At 35.9% G+C, this 24,622-nt stretch overlaps 1 protein-coding gene across 2 annotated transcripts in view; it reads left to right on the top strand.

Annotated features, from left to right (window-relative positions):
- PDE1A (phosphodiesterase 1A) overlaps positions 1–24,622 on the top strand; it is a 294,356-nt gene that overhangs the window by 230,155 nt on the left and 39,579 nt on the right. For both annotated transcript variants that reach the window (XM_053665231.1, XM_053665232.1), the window contains exons 4-8: positions 3,673–3,739; positions 6,515–6,631; positions 7,349–7,489; positions 14,892–14,992; positions 21,381–21,506. In XM_053665231.1, the coding sequence (XP_053521206.1) occupies positions 3,673–3,739; positions 6,515–6,631; positions 7,349–7,489; positions 14,892–14,992; positions 21,381–21,506 (552 nt within the window). The remainder of the gene's footprint in view (positions 1–3,672; positions 3,740–6,514; positions 6,632–7,348; positions 7,490–14,891; positions 14,993–21,380; positions 21,507–24,622) is intronic.

Here is a 24,622-nt window from a genome sequence, read left to right as displayed (position 1 = left end):
TGTATCTTGTCTTTTTAAAGAAGCAATGTGTATCTTGTCTTTTTAAAGAAAATACTGTAGAATTTAGCAAGTTGAAAAGAAATGCAAACTGTGGAAGTGAACCAAATAAATTTCTGTTTCCATTCATTAAAAGAATAAGGAGAATTCTATTAAATATATTGAGATACTAATTTTTTAAATATTTTATTTATTGATCTTTAGAGGGGAAGGGAAGGAGAGAGGGAGAGAAATATCAATGTATGGTTGCCTCTCGTGAGTCCCCTGCTGGGAACTGGCCTGCAACCCAGGCATGTGCCCTGACTGGGAATCAAACCGCGATCGTGTGGTTCACAGGCCCATGATCAATCCACTGAGTTACACCAGCCAGGGTGACATGCTAAATTTTTATGTGCTACCCAAAACATTTTATGTGATGGCCTAGAGAAATATCAAAATGCATATAAGGGTTATTCAATTGCATATAAGGTTAAGCAGTCCCGAAGAAATTAATGTGCTACAAACATTCAGAAAACGAATCTTATTTATTACCTTTAAGTCTCTATTAGTAAGTACATAAAGATACTGGGATATATTTATTTTGAGTTTTCAAAACTAATCATCTCAATCTTGAAAGTTAGAAAGTCTTGAGACTTCTCTTAAGCATCTTTCCCGAGATTCAGTACCTCAGCAGGCCCTGGCAGTTCACTTACCGAAATGCATCCTGAATCTGTTCACTCCCTCCACTCCTGCATCTCCAATGGAAGCCTTCGTCACCTGCCATCAGAACTATGACAATAACTCGCTTTCTCCAAACATGTCATTCTACAGTGCTGATTTAAAATATAACTTAGTTCCCGGCACTCTCAAGCTTAAAATTATCTGATGGTTTTGCTTTTTATTTGGCATTAATGGCAGTTTCTATATCATGGCTTTACAGGATTCACCCCCCTACTCCACCTTTTTTTCACCTTCTTGACTGAATGCCTGTACCGGTCTGATTTCAGCTCCATGAACATTCCTAAGCTCCCTTCCTCCCTGAGACCCTTAATCCTGCTATGTCCTCCATGTGAATGATTCTCTCCACCCTTTCCTCTGGCTGGCCCTTTCCACCTTTCCAGAGGCCTTTCCAGGTCTCTCTGTATACTGTTCATTACTTTCTCAACACCAGCCAGTGCTTTGCCTCGTGGCACTCCCCACTGTAACTGTACATTTATTGTTCTTATTCATTGTTCCCCTTCACCGCTGATGAAATCCCATGGAAGTAGCAACTATGTTTTTTCTTGTTCTCCACTAAATAATCGGTTCCCTAGCACAGTAAGTGTTCAATTATATTTTGTAACTATAGTCAAAATTTTCAAAAAATAATCCCTTCTATTTCCACCTGTAAGAGCCTAGGAAATTCATCATTGTTTTTCATCAATTTATAATATGTCAACTATTTACTCAAGTGTGAGGTTACTATATTAATTTTTCCCACCATTCTGATTCTAGGATAAGTCATCCAAATTTCTTGTTTCTAATTTGTTATCTCAATATTTTATGTCCAATAATAAGATTAGAAAATGATAATGGGATAATTTCTATCAGTTTAGAGGGAGAATCATTTTTCTTTTTGGCATTCTTTACATTCCATATAATGAGAATATATGCTGATGTTTATTTCTTAACCTACTAAGTCTAAGAAACTTAATCATACCAGAGTTCCCACTGCACCCAGGGAGCCTGGAGGAATGTTGGGAATTGGAGCCAATGGTATTGGCTGCAAAGTAATGAAAATAGTAATGCTAATAATAATAATAATGACTTTATTGTATTGAGTACTGGTTATATTATGCTAGGCATTCATATCATGTACTCTTCACAAAAAATCTTATAACGATTCACATTTTACAGATGAGCCACATTAAAGAGTTTTCCAAAGGTCACGCACAGCTAGTGAGTGGCTAACCTGTTATTCAAAGCACCATATTTTCTTCGCTACATCATACTGCCTTTTGCACAACTAAGTCAAACTGATTTAATGTTACTTTTTAAAACTTCCTCTTCCTAATGGATTTTATATGGACCTTTTTTCCTTTGTCTATCATCCTTCCGTTTCCTTTGTACTTCCACGTTTTTTTTTTTTTTTGTAATAATGACTAGAGAAATGGATGGAAAAGACTACTTGTTTCCTGAAAAAATGAAAGAAAAGAAATCCTAATAAATATGATTGACAATAATTATTTTCTGGCTCTTTTATGGTATGATTAGTAGTTTCTTTGCCTTGTAAGATTATGATAATTAATCCTATCTCAATGGAGTAATTACTATAGTATATTTATTTATAAACTTCTCTGAAATCTTCCAACAGAGTAAAGGATATGGATAATCTTTTTATTATAACTGATTACCCACATCCAAAAATTACTTAAAGTGATTTCAAATAAATATAACATGAAAATAATGTCTCTATCATAAAATGGGGAGATGCTTTATCAACAAACCCTGGCATAGAGATAGACATAAATAGTATTTTAATTCTGATATTCCAAGAAGTCAAGATTTAAAAGGAAAACATGATGAATTACTTGGCTATTATTATCTTTTTTAAAAGATAGCTTTTACATAAAAATTAAGTAATATGTCATAAATTTTTAATATAATATAAATTAATCAAAAGGTTAACATCTTCCTGAGTGGTTTTAAAGAAGATGCAGAATATTTTCCAAATGACTATTTCTTATATTGAACCCTAATATAAATTAATAATGTAATCATGTTTTTTTTCTAGGCATTTTGCAAGGAGAAGTTATAGCAATATAGTCTAGGAATGCAGTTTGCTTGTGATTAATGATATAAAAGTTAATGTACATAATTAATAATCAGTTAAATTCTTTATTTTCAGGACTTTGTCAGGGAACTATGCAAAGAATAAAAGCTTATTGCTATTTCTACACATTAGGGTATCACATTGATTGTATTCTCATATAATTCAATGGGGGAATTTATATATTTGCTCTTTGATGGACATCTTGGTTGCCCATGAAAAAATGGGAAAATCCTACAAATTCCTGATTAATAAAAATCTTCATTACTTATGCTATTACTAGAATGGAAATAACTTTGTATTTATGCATAATCTTTCTTAAATGGTGTTAACATGACAATGTGAACAAACTTCAAGCAATTTTTGTCAATACTGTTTTCCTGATATTTTTAACTTTAAAAAACAGCTGTGCAAATTCTTATGATACTATACATTCCCTCCTATAATTTCTATGTTGTAGGAAAAAATCTGTAAAAGAAATATTTTAATGACATTCAAATTCCAGACTGAAAATTCTGGCACATAAATGCACCCAAAACAAGCATATTCTGCTGCCCGTGGCCTGATGACATGCTGGAAAGTACTGCCATTGCATATGAAGGACAGTCCCCGTGAATAAGATGTGGTTATGGCAAAGATACCTTTACCTAGAAACTAAAATTACATTGACCTGATAGAGTGGTTGTGAGTACAAAAAGTAATTTTAACATGTGTTACATTATAGATGCTTAAGGAAGGGGTGACTGTGGTTACCATTGTGGTCACAAAGGCAGCATGTGATTAATGATAAAAGGTGAACTAATCAAAAGTAATCTTTCCCTTATATTTAAGGAATAGTTGAAAACTTTGAGTAATGATACATATATATACTTATTTTTGTTTTTTAGGATGTACAGAAAGTCCTATCACATGGTTGGTTTGGCATATCCAGAAGCTGTCATAGTAACATTAAAGGTGAAATAATTTCCATTATTTTAGTGTTTAAAATAGTCTTTTAAAAATTCTTCTTAAAATGGCTGGGGAAAAATGAGAATAGGTTTTTGCTACAACTTACATATTGGTATGTAAAAAATATTTTAACCATCTTACAAAATGTTATGTGTTCCAAATTATGACTCATCATACACTTGAGGATTGATTTACACTAAAAATACTATATCAATGCAAATGCATGTGTGTACACACATGTGATTTTTTTCTTCTGCATGCTTTATCTTGAGTTCAATTTCAAGACAGCAGCAGGACTTGTCAGAATGCACATGTTTTCTTTTGTATATTTTATGGAAAATTTGAATGCATTATCAAAAGATGTTTCCATCAAATACAGTTAAAAGATAAAACTTATATGGAAGAAAATTGTCTAGAATTTCAGGTTTGAAAGAGTAGGAAAAGTAAGATAAAATTAAGAAAGAAAACAAAATCATCCATCTTTCTTGTCTGCTTTCCCTACGCCTGCCCTAGTCTGATGCCCAGTTGCAATATTAAAGGACTTTAGTGTACTAGGAGTAACTAGAGTCAAAAAGGAAGAGAAAGGTTTTTTGGCTTATGTACTTCTGTCCATTGTGTATGTGTGTGCAGTTCATAGGTGTTATTTCTACAGAAGCATTTTGAAGGCTCATCCTTCAACATCCCTTCTTCTTTCTATGACTTCATACAGATGGAGGAATTTCAACTTTTTCTTCTTTAAGTTTCACAGTGGCTTACCTGTACTAACAGAGAATTTAAATTCATTCAACTACTTCACTAGCTTAAATTTATATTGCTTTCTTTTGTCTTTTAATTTTCTTTTTTGTATCCCTTTTAAGTAGTTTTTTCTCTGCTGCATATTAGATTTAAATCTCATTCATTTAAAATGGTTGTTTATTTTTCTTAGATGCTTTTTATATTTATGTTTCTAAACCTAATATACTTATTATATAATGAAATGTCACATTATAGGATGTTAGTTACTCTTCAGCTCTTGAGAGATTTTGATTCCATCAGCTATGGAAAAGTATATGAGTATTACTTATTTTATTATTTTTAGAACTTTTGCTTAGAAACCATCTAACAAAATATTTAGGCATGAGAAAATGTAAATGTCTTTCTGAAATACAGTATAGAAAAAACAAATAAACTAACAAGTTGAGGGAAGAGCTACTAAAGAATATTTTTACTTAAATAATTATTACTTCCTGAGCTACTTTATCTTATTTGTTCTCAGTCTGGCAATGTAAAAGCCAAGCATCTGTATTAGTTTATAAACGTAATCATCATTGTTGATGAAAATCCCCGAGAAATGGCAAACTAACCTTTTACCCAGTGGGAAACCCCTAGTGGGGACTGAAAATAGCGGCCTGTGACAATCTGAACCAATTCTTTGTTGGCTTTGGAATTTGATAAAAGGTTTGTTGGCCTCCTTTGAGCTTTACTGATGGTAAATGCCTTCGAACAGAACTTTTAGGCATTTGAAGTCAACAGACAGAAAAAGCAAGTTTCAGGGATCAAATTAGGGCAAACTGCAAGAAATTTAACAAAGGGTATACTAAGTAATTCAAGAAACATTTCATTGGTGTTTCCAAGTGATTAAAAATACCATTTGAAGTTATTACCATTTTTCAAAAGAAATATTTGTGGAACTGTTGAATGCCTTTTCTCAAGTTTTCACTTTAGTTTCAGCGTGTTACAGCACAGACAATGGGCCTCCACACACACAGGTTACATGAGTGAAGCTCTAAACATTGCCTGATCAGATTCAGAATTAGTGCGTAGCCTCAGGGTTCTCCACTTACCATTCAGTGCTAAACCTTCAGTGTAGGTAATCTGACCTTCTTTGCTAATAGTTTCTGGTAATCAATTAGAACTGACTCTGCTGTATTTCTTTAGGTTTTTTTTCCCCCCCTTAACTTCAGTGAGTTTAGTGTTGGAGCTCAAATTTTATATTAAAACCTCCCTAGAATGTATGGGACTGGCATCACTTGCTGCAAGTCCTTTTTGTGGACTGACTGTCCTGCAAGATTTTGCCCTGTAATTTCCTTAAGCAAAATCATGCACAGTAGCAAGGGGCACTCTCCCAGAGTACCAGTTTCCTGCAGGCCTGACCACTTCCGTAGGGATATACCAAAATTACCATTCTCCTCCTCAGTCAAAAGACTCATTTCCTTTATCTTACCGTCTTTCCCTGGAGGAAAGTATAAATGAATCAGCCAAGGTTAGAATGAGTAAAAAAGTTGTATATACTTTCTCTAGGATATTTGCATTTTAAAAGGAGATACAAAAATATCCAAAATGTAAGCCAAATTACTAACTCCTATGATGAAATTTCAAGCCTTGTAGCAGGTGGATTGGTGGGAAAGAGAAATTTGGGCTGTTTCCTTTTTATCCTTCAATTAACATCACCTACATAACCTGCATTTCTACCTCAAAGTGAGGCCAACTCTGGGGAAATAATTTGGGGCACAAATTTGGAAAGAGATTTAAGAGGTATTAAAGTGTTATCAGGTTTATCGCATCATATGATAACCTTGGGATTAGGGGGAAAATCTAAGCCCTACATGAGACCTTAGGGCCTCACTGCAGGGACCCGCAGACACTAAGTGGCCCCGTCAGAGCAGACCCTGAGGAGTCTAATGTGCTGAATGGAAATTTGGCCTGCTGGACGTAGAATGCCTCATCTTTCCAAGAATTTTTCATAGAAAGAAACAAAACTATATGAATTTGCTGCCTAAAGTGTTTTCTCTTTTTCTACAGGAAGTGGATAAATGGTCTTTTGATGTATTTGCCTTAAATGAAGCAAGTGGAGAACATAGTCTGAAGTTTATGATTTATGAACTGTTTACCAGATATGATCTTATCAACCGTTTCAAGGTCAGAAACAGGAAATAAAAAAGTGAAATGCTCTTAGCATTTGTTATCTGAATTACAATGAAAATGCAGAACATTGAGTCATTAATCAATAGATTTTATAATGTTTCTAGTTGACAGGTCACAGAACTAGATGGATGAGTTTATCACATGCTAAAGCCATCCCCCCAACTTCCTGACATAACTATGTCATATAATGGTTTCATCAATCATTATAACCTAATTCACATGAGATACTGACATGCCCCTGAGTTACAGAATAGTCAAATAGACATTGAAATTTATGTTTCAAAGAAATATGATCTTCTGTGTTCCTGAGACACAGAATGAACCTGTATCAGCAGCTTTTCTTCAACTTAAATGGAAGGGCTTCTAATTAATTTCATGGAGAGCCATTTAAACAACAGACTTGATCCACCTTTCTGAGCATTCCACAGCTGTACCTTTCATCATTACCTGTGGACTCATGATATTTTTAGACCTGGAAGGTACTGAGAGGTCATTTATTTTAATGCCTGTATTACAAATAGAAAAACTAGACTTCACCAATTCTAACTGGGAAATTTTGATGAAGCGTTTTTTCAGAATAGTGCACGTTGTAATTCAGGAAACTACTGCCCACATCTGACTCACTGTGTCTCCTCCCAAAAACCATTGTGTTTGTGTTGTTTTAGAGCTACTCTTTTGTTAAAATATAATCATAATTATTACTTTCTGCAGATTCCTGTTTCTTGCCTAATTGCCTTTGCAGAAGCTTTGGAAGTTGGTTACAGCAAGTACAAAAATCCTTATCACAATCTGATCCACGCAGCTGATGTCACTCAAACTGTGCATTACATAATGCTCCATACAGGTATCATGGTAAGAAAGGCTTTGTACTGAAGTTTGTTAGTTTGGAACGTCAAACTACATTCCCCTAAGTTCTTATTATGTCTTTAATGCCCATAGAAGTATTATAAGTAATAATCTTGTATTTTTGAGGATTAATGAGTTATCCATAATATACATTTTTAAAAAGTATTTTAACTTAGTGAAAGAAAAAGATATCCAGAGGCAAATTAAAATATATTGTAAGTTTTCCAAAATTTGATCTGTAGAACATTTTTGTTTGTAAATCCCCTTTTTTATAGCAATCAACCAAGAAAAAAACAAGTGACCAAGAGAAAAAGTGTTTTGAGTAAAAGTTAGAGACAGTGATTTTCTCTCAAATTCTTCCAAGCTGACCTCAGCAGCCTTTTCTCTCTTACATACATTGCTAACCACAATAAAATCCTAAAAGTATTATGTGAATTTTTCTAAATTCTCCTTCCTCTTCTTTGAATCCCAATGAATCAATGAATAAGTAGATAAATGATTCACCAAGGCAAATCTTAGGACATAAGGACTAGATGATAGGAACCATGAGACTGCCTGGAGTTTCTGTAATGTCTCAGAATTCAGGCAGACTCCCAGGAGGTAAAGAGAGAGGCAGCTCTTCTGAAGGTTCCGACCTGAGGTGGGTTCAAAGGGTGTAGCCCCTATGAGATCCACAAATCTTAGTACCTCCTTGATTCCTCCTAGGATGACCAACCTAGGCTGAAGGAGAGTGATAAACCATATGTAAAGAAAATGTTCCACCAAACCCCATGATATGTATTACCTACCTGTTTAGAATTCAGAAGTCACACTCTTTCAAGTAGCAGGGGTTTCTGGTACTCACAACTATGTAGCTAGTACTCTGGGGGCCCAGAGATCCTTAACACTCATCTTTCCGAAGCAGAGGCTGTGTTTCCAACCTGGTGCCAAGCAAAGCCCCTAGAGCCACACACAGTAGGTTGCCCTGAAGATCTTGAAAACTTATAACAAGTACATGATTCAACAATTTTATTGTATACAGAAAATTCTCATGATTATTTATTTTTCCCCAAGAAACTATAGTGCGTCATTTTCTACACATTTGCTGTGGTTCATCCAGTAGAGTCCCATGATGGCTAAAGAAATTATCTTTTTCTCCGTCTTTCTTTGCCTCCAAAATGGTACAGCTCCATGAGCGTTTTCAGCTCAGACCCTACTCCTGCCCCATGTTTCAGTTATCTTTGCTCCATAATACACCACTCCAAAACTTAGTGACTTGAAACAGTAACTTATTAACATCTCTCAAGGGTCTTCGTTAGAAGGTTCTTATTTGGGGTCTACCCTGTGATTCAAGCCCTGGTGAATGTGGCTGAAGCCAGCTGAGGACATCATTAGGCAAGACAGCCATGATGTTTCACTCACACAGCTGGCAGCTGACAGGGGCTGATGGCTGGGAGCTCAGCTGGGATTTTAATAAAGAATTTTCTTGGCATTTAACTGCCAATTCAATAAAAAAATGCCCTTTTTTTTGACAAGATTGCAAAGTAATGAAACCTGATTTGGAGTTCAGTCCTGTTCAGAGGGAGGCAGAAATCTCAAAAACCTTCATTGATGCAGTGGCATGAGCCTCTCGTGACTTTCTAGAAGGCTGAGCTATACGTGGTGTTAACCTCATACCTTGAGTTTTCCTGTTTTAAGTCATATAAGCAAGCACCACTGAATGAAGGTGTTGATGCGTCCATTGGGCTGGAACAAGTGTAGTCATAGCTGGGCTTGGTCCTTGGTTGAGTTTGTTCCCCATTCATTCCAGGGTTCTTATTTGACGCTTAAAAGGAGGAAATGAAGGTTACCAATAATAGGTAGAAACTCAAACATTCAAAGACATAACTTTAAAAAGTGTAAGTAATTTCATTTTAGTAAGTGTAACCTTCTTTATACCTGTTTCTCTTTCTGGTAAGTGTGCATGTGCACACACACAAACACACTCACACACTGAAATTCTTTTAAAGCTCTTTTGGCCAACAGAACTTTATTGTCACAGCTGTTTCTTGAACTATTTGTCTTCACTTGGTTTGATGTTTGTGGCATTTAATGTGCTAAACAGTGTCCTGTGACAGCCGCAAATGCTGTTACACTTACAAAAGTTTTTCTAACATCTTTCTGGTTAGAGCTGCTTACTCTTTCCTTTCTAAGGCCTTGGTCTTGAACCTGGTAGTGAGGTGGTATACACATGGAATATTTGGCATTTCCTTTTTTTCTGAATACTTTGGCTTTGAAAAACTTAACTGAAAAATGAAATATTTAAGATTTACTCTTTAATGGAAACTGGACTGATTAAGTTTTCTCAGAACAAGATGGAATAGAAAAGCAATGTGTACTTTGATATTTTAACAGATCTGCTTAAATTCTGAAGTATAATGATAAGGTATCTGTCATTTCAGCTGGGGGGGAAGTAGCCAGAATTTTAAAAGTATGTTTTTACTTAAGTACATCTTTTTTTGGTCACAAGTGTAAAGGGAGCTGAGTAAAAGTGCCCTATTTTGACATTGAAGATGTTATGTTAGTGGGTAAATAGAGAAATTCACATACACAGTGTGAATTTACCCACAGACTTGCAAGGACGATTTGTTCCAGGTTATAACGAGCCATGCCAACTTCTCTGGAAGACTAAGGCAATTTGTCCCAGGCTCACAGGCTCATGTGATTCCTAGAAAATTGAAGTTATTAGCAAAGATTACGCGGTCCCTTTCTGAGGGGATGGTGACTTACTAATTGTAAATATAACTTCACTCTACTTCAGCAAGTTTGGTTTGGAAATTTGTTTATGATTTCACTATCATTTGGCAAAAAAGTTTCAGTGGGCTCTTTGCTTATCCCTGACTTTGGCCATTTTGAAAAAAATAGTCTGGTGGGAGACTCATGTTATCCCCCTCAGTGTTTATTTAAACCAAATAAATAAACTAAATTTATAAATTTATCTCATTTAAAATACATTCAAACTGAAGGGAGTAATGAGAAATGTCATGATGGATGGTGAAAGAAAAGGCAAAGTAAATTTACACATTTATTGACTATTTTGTCGAAACTAGGTCATACTGTCAGCTTGCAGGTGTTTGGAAAGTTATTTAAAAAATACTTTTGTATAGCTGGAAGAAGTAGTGGTAGGCGAGTATTAATTTTCATATATATGAAATTGTTCTTTACAACAAAAAAGCATTCTAGAATGTCACTGACTTTAGTGTTGAGTTGATGCCCTGCTGGTTCAGAATGGTCTTATCAGTGTGACATTTATGGAGCACTCCAGTGGCAGCCCAACACTGTCAAGTGACTAATGCAGCCTGTCACTTGCAAAACATTCAGAGGACTATTGCCTAAAAGGGATTGTGATGAAGCTATTGTCCTTCCATGTGTTAATGCCATCAGACACCCTGAGGCCTGGGAGTTGGCAATGCAAAGGACTGGTGCTAGGACACCCTCTCTCGCCCGCCCTCTCTTGTCCCTTCATTAGTTTGCAACCCTGTGCCACAGTGACAGTGGTGTGGGCAGCTAAGTCCATTTGCTGAAGAGCAAATGGTTTCCTGAGTGCTCCCAAACCACCTCCAGAAGTCTCTCTGAATGGGAAATCACTGGGACCTTGGCCAGGGAACATGTACTTGCCTTTCCGGCTCCTGGCATTGTGTTCTCAAGAACACTAGGAGTAGAAGAAAAAGAGATGACTTGAACTATGTTTCCTTAGGAATTTGTAGTCGACTTGCTATAGTCAGAAACAGCCTCCCACACACTGAAATGACTCAATTTTTCTCCTATCAAGCAATAGAAATCTTGCCATTATATCTCTATTCTACAAACTATGTGGAAATTTTATTCTTATAAATGGCTTTGTAGACTATATTGCAAGAATGGAAGGCATAGAGAAAAAAAGGGTCCAGCCTTATAATTCAGGATTAAAAAGTTGTTTATTATGGTCTTTTGGACACACCAGGAATCAATAGGTCAATGTGATTTTCTGACCTGAAATTATCGCAGCCCTAGACATACATACACTTTCTCTCTCTCTTTACACACACACACACACACACACACACACACACACACACACACACACTGAGTAATTCAGCTAAGAAAATAGCCTCATAACATCTGAAAGCTCTAGCAGCTTTTACTCATCAATATATCCAGTTAAATAGTCTAGAAATCCTGCCTTTGAAACTTTAGAAGAATGTTTTCAGCATATCGCCTTCCTCGAGTAATGAACGTTGTCGTCACCTGTAGGGAAATACTGTGATCTGTGGAAGGAGCACAAAGTTTGGAATTGTAAAGATTTGGTTTGGAATCACTGCTCGGCCACTTGAGAACTAGGTGACCTTTGGTATATTGATTTACTTCTTTAGGATTTATCTTTGCTATCTGCCAAAAAGGGATAAATAGACTTACCTAGTAAGTGGATATAGGATAGTTATAAAAATTAAATGAACCATCTAATTAAAACATTAATTTAAGTTAGCTCTTTTCCGTTCCCATCTGTCATCATCTCACATGCTATTAATGGCACCATAGTTTGCTATAACATAATTTGAGGGCTTCCCGTTTTAGAGGAAGACCACCTGGGCATTTCTCTAGGCAGAACACATCCTGCAGTGTAGATGAAGCAGTGTGGTATTGCTTATTACTCATCATTTTAACCCTTTAGCATCATCAGAAATCAGAGGAACCTGACGGTGGAACCTTGACCACCATTCTGTTTGGGAAGAGTGATATGATTCAGCTACATTTTCTTGGCTTGTCCTCATGAATCACTTACCAAATCCATAAATTTAAGCCTTCATTTCTGAGTTAGAATTCTCATTTGACACCAGCATAAAATAAATTTGCAACTAAGAAGCTAAAAATAAGCTCAAAATTCTACTTTCACTAATACAAAATAGATGTATTTTTTAATTAAATGGTAAAGCTCAATGCTTCTTTCCTGCCAAATAATTTTATGATATAAAATTTATTATTAAGACTAACATTGTAGCATATAGTGTGACAATAAATAAGGGGGTTCATGGAGGAAATACTGTTTATGAGAAGCAGAGGTTAATGAGACCAAAAGCAGGAACACATGTTGACAACTGGGAAGATAATTTTAAGTACTAATGAGCTAATCTATAACTAATATACATTTCTGATTTTCTATTTATTTCTTTTATAATTTCAGCTTCATGGCCTATATTATTGTAGTAAATATTAGATGTTACTTTTTTCAAAACTCACAGTTAAATCTATAGATCTTAAGGATAACCAATAAGAAATGCTTAAGTGTATGATTTTTTTTCTAGAAAAAATTTCTTTTAATAAAAACAATGGGTACAAAAACTGGTTTAATTTCAAGTGCTATTCATTTCATGGTGCTTAATTCCACAGTCTCACTGGAGACATTGGAGATGCTGTCCCAGTTTAGCCTATAATACAAGCCTTTAATAAGGTCATTTTCTTCCTTTTAATGACTCACAATAAAATGCACCTATAAACACAGAATGACTAGTTATATCAATCCCCTTTGGTCCTAAATATTTTGTTCCTCAGTCAGCCACTTATGAGGCGCTCATTCTTGAACTACAATCACTAAAGATATTAGCTCACTATTATTTTCCACATTGATGACTTAAACAGTGTATTGAAGATAATAAGTTTAGTAAAATTTCATTTATTTTGTATTTTACTATATAACAAGTCTGGCAGTAAGCACAGTACATACATTAATGTAAAGTTTTAAAAGCCACAGAGGAATGATCACTGATTTTATTTTCATGGAAACTGTGGTGAGATGGAAAAATAACTTATTTACCTAAGGACTAACAGATTTAAAACCAGAATTATCTGACTTTACATCTTCACCCACTACTCCTTACTACTTCCTCCTAATGCAAGACTGGTGTACTTCAATTCAACACAGAAATATTAAGTTTTTATTATATTCCAAATGCCATAATAGCTTATGTGAAAGGAGCTAAGATTAATAAAAGCATGCCTCTGGCACCTATGAGACACAATGCTTGTCACCTCCTCACAGACCTACAAGGGCTCCCTCTTACCTTTTATACAAAATTCAAATTCATCTGCTCTAATCAAGGCAGTCTATCAACTCTTTCCCAGGCTCCACACAATTTTCAGTCTCATGTCACTGACTCTCCAACACAACTGTACTATTGGCAATTCAATTTCCATGTAGACTTCTATAGAACATTGTTCATTTCACCTTTCTATTTAAAATCTCTCCATTCCCAACCTGAAGTTTAGCTGCTAATTGTTGTCCATCTTAATTCCAAGATCCATTTCCTCAACATAGACATTCCATCTACCCTTCCACTGCATGTTTATTTTGTAAGCTTTTATGAAGTATACATATAGTTTGTTATCTATATTTTTGTTGTTGCTTTCTGCAAGGTCTTTAATTATTTCAAGTATGGGGAATAAGACCACTAAAAACAGGCTTCGTGTCATTTTGGATCCTCCATTCCTGCCACCGCATTGCAGAGGTGTCAACAGGACTTTCTATGATGACAAAAATGCTTTGTATCTGTACCACTCTACATGGGAACCATTTGTCACATGTGGTTATTGAGCAGTTGAAATGTGGCTACTGTGGCTATTAAAGGGAACTTAATTTTACTTTTTTAAAATTAAGTAGTTACATGTGGTTATTTTGGACAGTGCATTAAAAGTGCTATGCAAAATGTGAGTGATAAGGAAACTACTGAATTATGTAAATGGACTTATAACAGTGTAGAATTTTGGTAAGCCATCTAATTGATAACAGGTCAATGTATATGAAGCAGGTGATCTGTGTGTTATGTGAAAGCCTTTATTTTTCATTGTTATTAAGTTTAATTACACAGCCTTAGAATGTATGTGTTATAAAGAGCAAATTTGGTAAATACTTGGAAACTCTTCTAAATCTTTATTTAGATATAAAAACTAAGTTCAGTTCCTCTAATGAACAAAGTAAATATTTTAAACTCTTAGATGGAAAATTTTCTCATAGTAAGGTTCTTCTACAAAAATTGAGCTAAAAGACATTTTACTGATGTATGAGCTATGTGTTAACATTCACTTGACTGTGATTAACTTCATGAGAACCCCAATTGGTAAGGCTATGAATTCAAAATCCAGTCAGGGTTCACATTTAAATCATAGGAAATAACTTGTTTTTAAATTAGCGAAGAAAATTACAATGTCTGGATTGTGGATTTATTCATGAAACAATCAGCGTTATGAAGCAGTCATTATTATGCACAATCGGTGGAGGTGAGATAGAAAGGAAAATGTGTTTAAAATCAACAAAACAATTCTATATGATTAATCATACTGGGTGCACTGGTTTTTGTAGAAAGACAGCATGACCTCTGCTTTCTAAACACGGTGGACTCTTGCTTTACTTCCCCAGCACTGGCTCACGGAACTGGAAATTTTAGCGCTGGTCTTCGCCGCTGCCATCCATGACTACGAGCACACCGGGACCACCAATAACTTCCACATTCAGACGAGGTCAGCTGCGTACCAGCTTCACTCTTCTAAGTTAGAACTTGAAATGTATTTTCTGCATGCTATTTAGTTTAAGAGGACTTAAAAATAATAATGAAGATGTCTAATAATAGGTTTAATAAATTTTAGCGAAATTCCTTAAGCTATAAACACTTCCATCAATCAGCTATTATTTATCAAGAATGTTGTATATACTTTGTGGCATATTTAGCAATTTAAAGAACATAAAGATGTGTAATATAATTTATCTATGCCCAGAATTTACATTTTGAACTCTCACACAAGACGGACATTTATTTATTGAGACAAATCTTGCAACTTGTTGTTGAAGGCGCTAGTTTGATACCATTATGCGTTTGAAAATACATACTAATATTGCACTTCTGAAAAAATCTGAAAAAAAATCAAAGAAATTATACTTCCAGGTGAGCATGAAGTATTAAATTTAAAATAATTGGAAAGTGTAAATTTTAAAATAATGGTGATAATGGCAGTTATTAGATTCAAAACAGCAGAGTGGGAGAGTATTAGTCTATGAGGATGGCCATCCCCAAACATGACAGGTTGGGTGGTTTAGGTAACAGAAATTTTGTCACAGTTCTGGAGACTCACTGCTGAGATCACAGAGTTTGTGGTTTTTTTTTCTGCTGAGGCCTCTCTTGCTGGCTTGCAAATGGCCACCTCTCACTGTGTCCTCACATGGCTATTCCTTTGTGGGTGAGCATCCCTGATGTCTGCCTCTTCCTTCTAGAAGAACACTAGTGATATTGGATGAGGACCCAACACTTATGACCCCATTTAACCTCAGTTATCTCTTGAAAGGCCTTATCTCCAAATACAGTCATACTTGAAAGTACTGGGTGATAAAGTACAAGAACTTCAACATGCCAATTTTCAGGAATGCAAATCAGTCAATAACAAGAAGGTGCTCTGAATTTTGTTTGGTTGCACAGAGGTCTCCCTTCCCAGGAGGCAGAATTTGGTTGTAGGCCCATCATTGGATCCTGAAATTTGTGTCTTTCACTCGTCAGATATGTTTCAGATGGAGATGTAAGTTGAGAGACTGACATCTTTCTGGAACCACTATAAAACTCTTTATTTTTGTTGAGGGATTACTAAACCTGGTTATTTTTTATTTGTTCAGTTTTTAATTAATAGATTTCATAGAGCAGATTTCGGTTTACAGAAAAATTGAACGGGGAGCACAGAGTGCCCACAGGCTCCTTCCCCACAGCCCACAGTTTTGTCTTGCAGAGTACATTTATTAATCAGTGAACCATTATTGATACATCATTAGTAACTGAAGTCCACAGTTTACATTAGGGTTTACTTCTTGTGTTATACATTGTAAGGGTTTTACAAATGTGTAATGCCATGTATCCATCATTACAGTAATACACACAACCATTTCACTGCCTTAAAAGTCCCCTTGCTTCATTCACATCTTAATTCTCCCCTCTTCCCCTCCCCTTTTCCCATAGCCACTACTGGTCTTGTTAATGTCTCTGTAGTTTTGCCTTTTCTAAAATGTCATATAGTTAAAACCATACACTATAAAGCCTTTTCAGACTGGCTTCTTTCACTTCGTAATATGCGATTAAGGTTCCCATATGTCTCTTGACAACTCATTTATTTTCATTGCTGAATAATATTTCATTGTCTGGATGTACCAGAGTTTATTTACTTATTTACCTATTGAAGGACATCTTGATCGCTTCTGAATCTTTGCACTTATGGATAAAGCTGATATAAACATTTGTGTGCAGGTTTTATATGGTGTGTTCATTTGTTTTTTTATACCAATTTCTAACAACTGATTTTCCAGTTATGGAAAGTTGCTCTTTTGATGTGAAGAGCATACCAACTTTTATAAAATATTCAACCTTTTATAGCTTCAAGGGACCCTAAAGTGGCTGATATTCACATTACGGATCACCTGGTCTAAACCTGAGTCTTAGAAGAAAATGCAAAGATCTCAAGCAGTGAAATAATCTATTTATACAGAGTCAGCTGACAGCAGTACCACCACTGAGAAGCTAAAAGGGACGTTCACTCTCAATCCAGTCTACTTACACAACTCTGCTTCCATGGCCAGAAACAGATATATGGTGGTCCCAACCCTTCACAGGCTGAAATGGGTGGGCTTACAGATCATGGCCCCTCGAGGGAGGCAGAAGAAGAGATGAAATTCAAACAGTGAAATATTGGGGAAGGTGTCCTGTTTATTTTCACAGTCCCCCAGATGGAGAGAGCATGAAGGAGAGAGGGAACCCCTGGAGCTGGTGCAGCAGGGAATGTTTGCAGAGCACAAAGAGTTGTTTTGTTTTCGTTTGTGGAGAACATCAAAGGAAAGGTAACCCATGCAGATAGTTCTGCTTATCAAAGGCTCTTCTGCATCCCCCCAAACCATAGTGAGTGGGATTTTAATTAAAGACAACTCATTGCTGTCTTTAATTGGTCCTATACAGAACAATAACTTTGGAAGTTGGAGAAGGGAGCGAGTGATCTGGTACCAATAAAGACTTCTTGCTCTTTCTACTGTGAAGAGTGAAGGTGATGGACCGTCCTCCAGCAGTGGTATCACAGGCTTCCAGCTTTTCTTCTTTACCGTTGACTTACAACTGAACGAAGAGTCCCAATTCACTGGTACCTTGAACTACAGAGAGGGACATGGAGATGGAAAAAAGAAGAGAGAGGAAGAGAAGGAGGAAGAAAACATTCCCCCATATTTTTTGTATTAAGAAACTGTGTAAAGGGGGAACTTCTAGTATTTTACTTTTTTCTTATAAATGTTCTACTAGGATCAATTATTAAATGGCTTAATTTTACAAGAACTTGAAAATTCTACAAACAAAATGTTATAGTTACCACAAATGTGACAAAATAACATATTTTTTTAAAACTCTCACTATCACCTTCACATTTTATCTAAGGAGAAATAGGTGTTTATGTCACAGATATCAGTGATTCTATTGTATTTTATATTATTCACTGTTAGTTGGATTTAGAGTGCTTTCTAAAGCACTCTAAAGCTAGGGCTTGTGAAAGCACTAGCTTTCTGAATATGGAAACCTACTCACTGGATAATATGAAGTGATTGAAAAATGATTTAAAACAGAGTGCTAGGATAATTTTAAGTGTAATAAAGACATTATAATTCATGAAATCTTTACAAATATAAATAAATGAAAATAATGACTTTCTTGTGAAAAGAAAATGCTGAGCTACATGTTACCATGGATACTGGATGTTGCTTAGAGTCTTGTTCTTTTTTTAGCAAAGACCACCACAAACACTAAAACTATGCTGTATTCTCAATACCCTGTTCAATTTATGAAACAAAATTGTACATACTTTGCTATAATTTAAATTTTAATGCATTATTTTCTTGCTGGTGAAAGGCAGAAAGAGTGATATTTGGAGGCATGTGTTTTAACAGCCCTGGCAAAACTTCCATGACTACATGTGAGGCCATGCAAATGATATTTGATTTGCAAATTATAGTTTTTCCCATGATCCTGGGAAACTTCCAGAGATACTGGGGCAATATCTATTTAATCCTCTCTTAAATACAAATTGCATGTAAGGTTTGCTAGTTTAATTTCCTTTGTACTGAGCTTTGATTATTGGATAAGTAATTTTTAGGCAGTAGCTGAAATTATTAAAAGAAAGTGTATTTTGGAGGTATGTACAATTAGCTAAGTACATATTGGTTTACTTTTATGAAATTCTAAAAACAAAAGAGAAGGTAAATTATAGGTCATTTCCCATATATTAGGGTAATAATAGAGCATGGTTCATCTCAAATAGGAGCCAGGTTCCTTTAGTTCTCAATGGTATTTGTCTTTCTCAACTCTTTGGTAAACATTCAGTGACAGGGTTAGTAATAGGTGATAACGGAGACTCTACCCACTAAAAAGCCCAAAACACTAAGTCTTAATGAGGCAATTTTAGTGCTGACAGAGTATGAGTCTACCAGGAGGAAGGTAAAAGTGAGAGGAGCCTGAGGTTGGGGAAAGTGGTAACAATATTGCTATAGGTTTTGCCTTGACTTTCCTTTTGTTATTTTTGCTGCTTACCTCCAACTGCCAACTTCTATGACTTGAGTACACCATTTTAGCACATTGAACATGGTGGCTCTGCTCCCATTCCACACTTTGACAATGATTCAGCAAACTAAGTGGGTGATGAGGAAGCAAGGAATCCATTATACAGAAATGAGAATGCTTATAATATGAGGCCTGTCCAGAAGTTAACCAGCCATGTAATATGAAAAGTAGAGACATTTATTTAAAAGATACAAGATACAAGAAATGTTTTACATAGGACAAATGATGCCTCCATCCCCTTCAAAGTAGGCACCTTGGGACCTACTCATAGGCAGGTCCCACAGATAGGTAGATACTCATAGACAGGAAGACTCAATATTGTCCCTATGTCAGTCCTCAAGTTGACTTACAGCTTTAATGAAACCCCAAACACCCAGTAAGTTAGTTTGTGGGTATCATAAATAGATTTAAAGTTTATGTGAGAGGCAAAAGACCCAGAATTGCCAACACAGCATTGAAGGAAAAGAAGAAAGTTGAAAAATTAACACTGTCCTACTTTAAGGCTTACAATAAAGCTATAATAATTAATACAGTGTGGTATTAGCCAAAGAATAGACAAATAGGTCAATGGAACAGCATTGAGAACCCTGAAACAACTCACCTAAATACACAACTGACCTTTGACAAAGGAGCAAAGGCAACACAATGGGGCAAAGAAAGTCTCTCAGCCAGTGGTGCTGGAACAACAGGATATCCACATGCAAAAAAAAAAAATCTAAATGCAGACCTTATGCCTCTACACAAAAATAAACTCAAAATGGATCATCAGCTTAAATGCAAAACATAAAACTAAAAATGCCTACAAGATAATAGGGAAAATCTACATGATCTTAGATGTCATGACGACTATTTAAATTAAAAAGGCACAATTTAAGAAAAAAAAAAGTAAACCCGACTTTCTTAGAATTAAAAACTTATGCTATTCACATGTGAAAGACAATATGAAATTAGAAGACAAGCCACAGACTGGGAGAAAATATTTACAAAATATACTTCCAAGTGCTTTCTCCAGGGTAGTACTTACCACGTTTGCCTCACAAAAGATACTTTTGATAATAGACTGCTATTCAAAATATACAAGGAACTCTTAAAACACAAAGTTGAATAAGAAGACATTCTGATTTAAAAAATGGGCCTTAACAGACACCTCACCAAAGAAGACACACAGATGACACAAAGAGCATATGAAAGAAGCTCCACGCTGCTTTTGTCCTCCGTGGAATGCAAACTGCAATCATGATGAGACACTGTGCTGCACCTGTTAGACTCATCAACATCCAGAACACCGAGGACGGCCACTGTGGGCCAGGGTACAGAGCAGCAGAAAGCCTTGCACACTGCCGGAGGATGCAAAATGGTACAGCCACTGTGGAAGAGTTTGATGGTTTCTAGTAAAACTAACCATACTCCTACCATATGACCCAACAATCCCGTTGCTTTGCATTTACCCAAAGGATTTGAATACTTGTGTCCACAAAAATCATGCACACAGATATTTATAGCAGCTTTATTCGTAATAGCCAAAACTTGAAAGCAACCAAGATGTCTTTCAATAAGTGATGATAAATAAACTATGATATATCCAGATAATGAAACATTATTCAGTACTAAAAAGAATTGAGCTATGACGCCATGGAAATAATAGAGGAAACTTAAATGCATATTACTAAGTGAAAGAAGCAATACAAAAAGGCTGCACACTATATGATTCCACTATGTGGCACTGTGGAAAGGCAAAACTGGAGGCAGTGAAAGGATCAGTGGTGGCCAGGGGTTAAGGAGGTGGGAAGGGTGCATTGGCAAATCCCCGAGAGTTTCTAGGGTAGTGAAAATACTCTATATGATACTATAGTGATGGATACACGTCATCATACATTTGTACATACCCATAGAATATACGACACCAAGAGTGAACCCTAAAGGCAACTGTGGACTGCGGTGCCGAACAGGTGTCAGGGTAGATTCATCAATTGTGGCAAACGCGCCACTCTGGTGGAGGGTGCTGATGGCGGGTGAGGCTGCACGTATGTGGGGCGAGGGGGTGTATGGCAGATCTTTGCGCCTTCTTCTCCATTTCGCTGTGGATCTAAAAATGCTCTAAAAATAAAGTGAATTTTTAAAAATTCCTATAGTGGAAAAAAAGGAAAATAGGTATTTCTATAAATTTAGGAGTTTGATTATAGGGTTTTTACTGATGAGATGTACTGTGACTTGAATGTGTTAGTAGGCACTAATGAAGTGTAAAGAAATCCTCTACTAGGCATTTTCTTTTTAATTCTTAGGTCAGATGTTGCCATTTTGTATAATGACCGATCTGTCCTTGAAAATCACCATGTAAGTGCAGCTTATCGGCTTATGCAAGAAGAAGAAATGAATGTCTTGATAAATTTATCCAAAGATGACTGGAGGTGAGTTTAAAGGGAAACCTAGAGGAAATTTAATTTCAGGAAGAAGTTAAATTACGTGACAAGGTGAAGAAAACAGGTGAAAGTTAATGCCTTCCACACACTGTTGTGGGTAGAAATCAGGCACCTCCATGGGACCCCCGGGAAAGCAGTCCAGGGACCCGCACGGGCGGTGGGGTCTTGTGGGGAGGTTTATTCAGGTGGAATTCGAAGGTGCGCCTTGGGTTTCCCGTGTCCCATCACTGTCTATCCCACGATGGAAAAAGTCCAGCCTTGTCTTCAGCAAGGCCAAGGAGAGGCCAGCTCCGGAGTTGCTGTTTCATATTAAGGCTTTGTTGTTAGGAGCCCGTGTGTCTGCCGCTGGCCTACATGATTGTGTGTGTGTTCCTGGGTGTGAGAGACAACACAGGAATGAACGGGCAAGTGCAGGTCACGGAGTGAGAGAGAGAGCGAGACCTTCTTTGTTCCCCTGGGGTTATAACCCGGAGGTTTTTCCGGAATAACTAATCAACATCCCAAGCTTTTGCGGTCTTACTGTGGTCTACCCTCTAGACTGACTTGTCTTTATAGTGAAGCACCTCCCCCAGCAGCCCCTGCCAATCCCGTACCAGATGGGAGGCAGGTGGGAGGGGGAGGGGGGAGTGTCAACTCCCTTTGTGGAGAAATGCTGTGATCCCCTGGGGTGTGAAGCGGTAGCTTCCTGGCTAAGCAAACAAGCTTATATTCCTCAGTTTATTAAGCACAATGTCTAATTCCCTTTGCTCTCTTAATATCTAGACAACTAGATGGTAGCAATACAACAAACTTAATTTCCTTTGACTGGATGACTCTGAGGAGATAAGTGCCTAGAAGACTTTGTTCAGGAGCCAAGCTCTGTTAGATGGAGTTGAATTACTTCCAGACCAATTCGACATCTACAGACATCAGAGCCGATCCATGAGATGACACACCATGAAACAAATACTTTAAGATGCATAGTTTTATACTGTCTGGAGTGTAACTCTGCTCAATTCTATCAATATGTAATCCTATATAAATTCAAAATATTAATGTCATAATAATTCCTTCATATATTACTTTTCTTTGCGTGGAGGTTAGCTTTAAAAAAACAAAGAATTCACTAAATGAAGAAAAATATTACAAATATACTAAAATGGCCCAGGTACGGAAGTAAATTTTACCTGTTTCTCCAAAGCATCTGTCTTCTTTAAAGAAATTGCATGGAATGGAGATACTTGTTGCCAGGTAGGGGAAAAATAACCAGATGCACCTTGAACTCAACTTTATCTCCTTTCTTCCTAATTGCTCCGTTATCATCTTCCCCTTCATTTGACTATAGGGTTGCTAGATTTAGCAAATAAAAATAAAAAACGTCCAGTTAAATATGAATTTCAAATAAACTTAGGAATTTTTGAGTGTTAATAGATCCCTAAGAGTTTATGGAAACTACATATATGGAAAGAAGGAAGGAAGGAAGGAAGGAAGGAAGAAAATCCTTTCTTGTTAAAAGTCGGTTAATGGGTAGAAAAGCTTCCCATTCAAATGCAAAATGCCCAATGGTTTATTTTTAATCTTTAAATCAAGGCACAGAGAAATGTCCAAAGGAAAAAAAATACCCGTGATCAAGAATTGCCTTCAAATAAATAAAGTGATCGATTATTAATGAAAGGTTAATTTATGGTTTAAAGGAGTCCTGATTTCCCATGGTTACTTCTTCCAAATATTGATGGCCCTGGATGTTCAAGGCTATTTTTGCAACTTGGAAATAGCTGTAAGATGGAGAGCTGGGAGAGGGGTGGGGGAGGGGGAAGGGAGGAGACATCTTGTTTTGGGAACCCAGTTCAGGCTTTTTTATTCTGCAGAAAACAATAGCCCAAGAGGGCTTCTAGCCTGGGAAAGCCAGGATCTAATTGTAAAAAGACTTAAAAGTGACCAATGCTGGGCTAGCTGGACAGTAGAAGTGCAAAGGTAGAAGCAGTGAGGCAAGTTTGGAGGTATTTCCTAAGGTCTGAAAGATCGACTTGACTATTTACATACAGAGCATTTATTTCTTCAACAGTGATTTTCATTTCACAGAGTTAACATTTATATTATTTTTATTATTATTCCTTTGAATTAAACCTTTTCCTTCTCAAAGTTGATTCTCTTCCTATTAAACAATATTCTTTAACATCTTTAATATTTTATTCTAATACTTTATTCCTGTATTTTTTGTAAATTCCCATATAGTAACTTCTTGGTCATCCTAATTGAATATTTTTTATATAATTGTTTTTTACAATTACTATATGCATTATAATATTGTTGAATTTAACAGATCCAACAGTTTCCAAAAAGCTATAATTTTGTTAGTATAAACCTAACATTTTATGAAGAGTTAAAATATGGATAGGTTTTTAAGGGCTTGTATATTCTCTGTTTGCATATCTGTTTATTTCTTAAAGTACCTTTAGTAACTGCAATTGCAACAATATTAAAATATTGGCAATAATAATTCATAAATAAAGTAACATTTCCCTTGTGAACTATTTTTTCTAGTTTATTGAAGTGTTTTAGTAGATTACTGATAATATCTAGTGTTTACTGATTAGTTATCTACAAAGTACAATGTTTTTATTAGATTTACAGACTTTATAAAGCTTCAGTCTCATTTTTCCTTAGTTAATGTAAATATATTGGGTTAGTTGCTCTTGTAGTGGTCTCTTCAGAATTTCAGTGGAAAAAATGTAATTTAGAATAACTTTATTATCTTTAATAATTTCTCTTCCCTTAATATTTAGCCAAAGGTATTCTAAACTAGCATGGCTCACATCTAAAACTACAACTGAATTGAACACCCATAATTTTCAGCAAGAACCTCCTATACAAAATTGTTTTTTAAAACAAGTAGTTTGATTATACCTTCTTCAGGTAACTTACTCTACGGGTCACACCACACAATTCGAATAAAATATGGTTTCCAATATGAGTGACTACAGGGTGTTGCAAAACTATGTTTATGAGTACAGTTGCTTGTATGTAAAATATTACAATAATAAATAATAATAATACAAGAATAAATCCTGTGTTTCACATACTTACAACTGTAAGCCTACTTTTGCCACCCCCTGTATTTTCAC

The sequence above is a fragment of the Artibeus jamaicensis genome, unplaced genomic scaffold, assembly GCF_021234435.1.
Source record: "Artibeus jamaicensis isolate MK-2021 breed Jamaican fruit bat unplaced genomic scaffold, CSHL_Jam_final contig_391, whole genome shotgun sequence".
In the NCBI taxonomy this organism is placed as follows: Eukaryota; Metazoa; Chordata; class Mammalia; order Chiroptera; family Phyllostomidae; genus Artibeus; species Artibeus jamaicensis.
The sequence above is the reverse complement of the archived record's forward strand: the minus strand, read 5'-3'. Positions and strand labels throughout refer to the sequence as shown.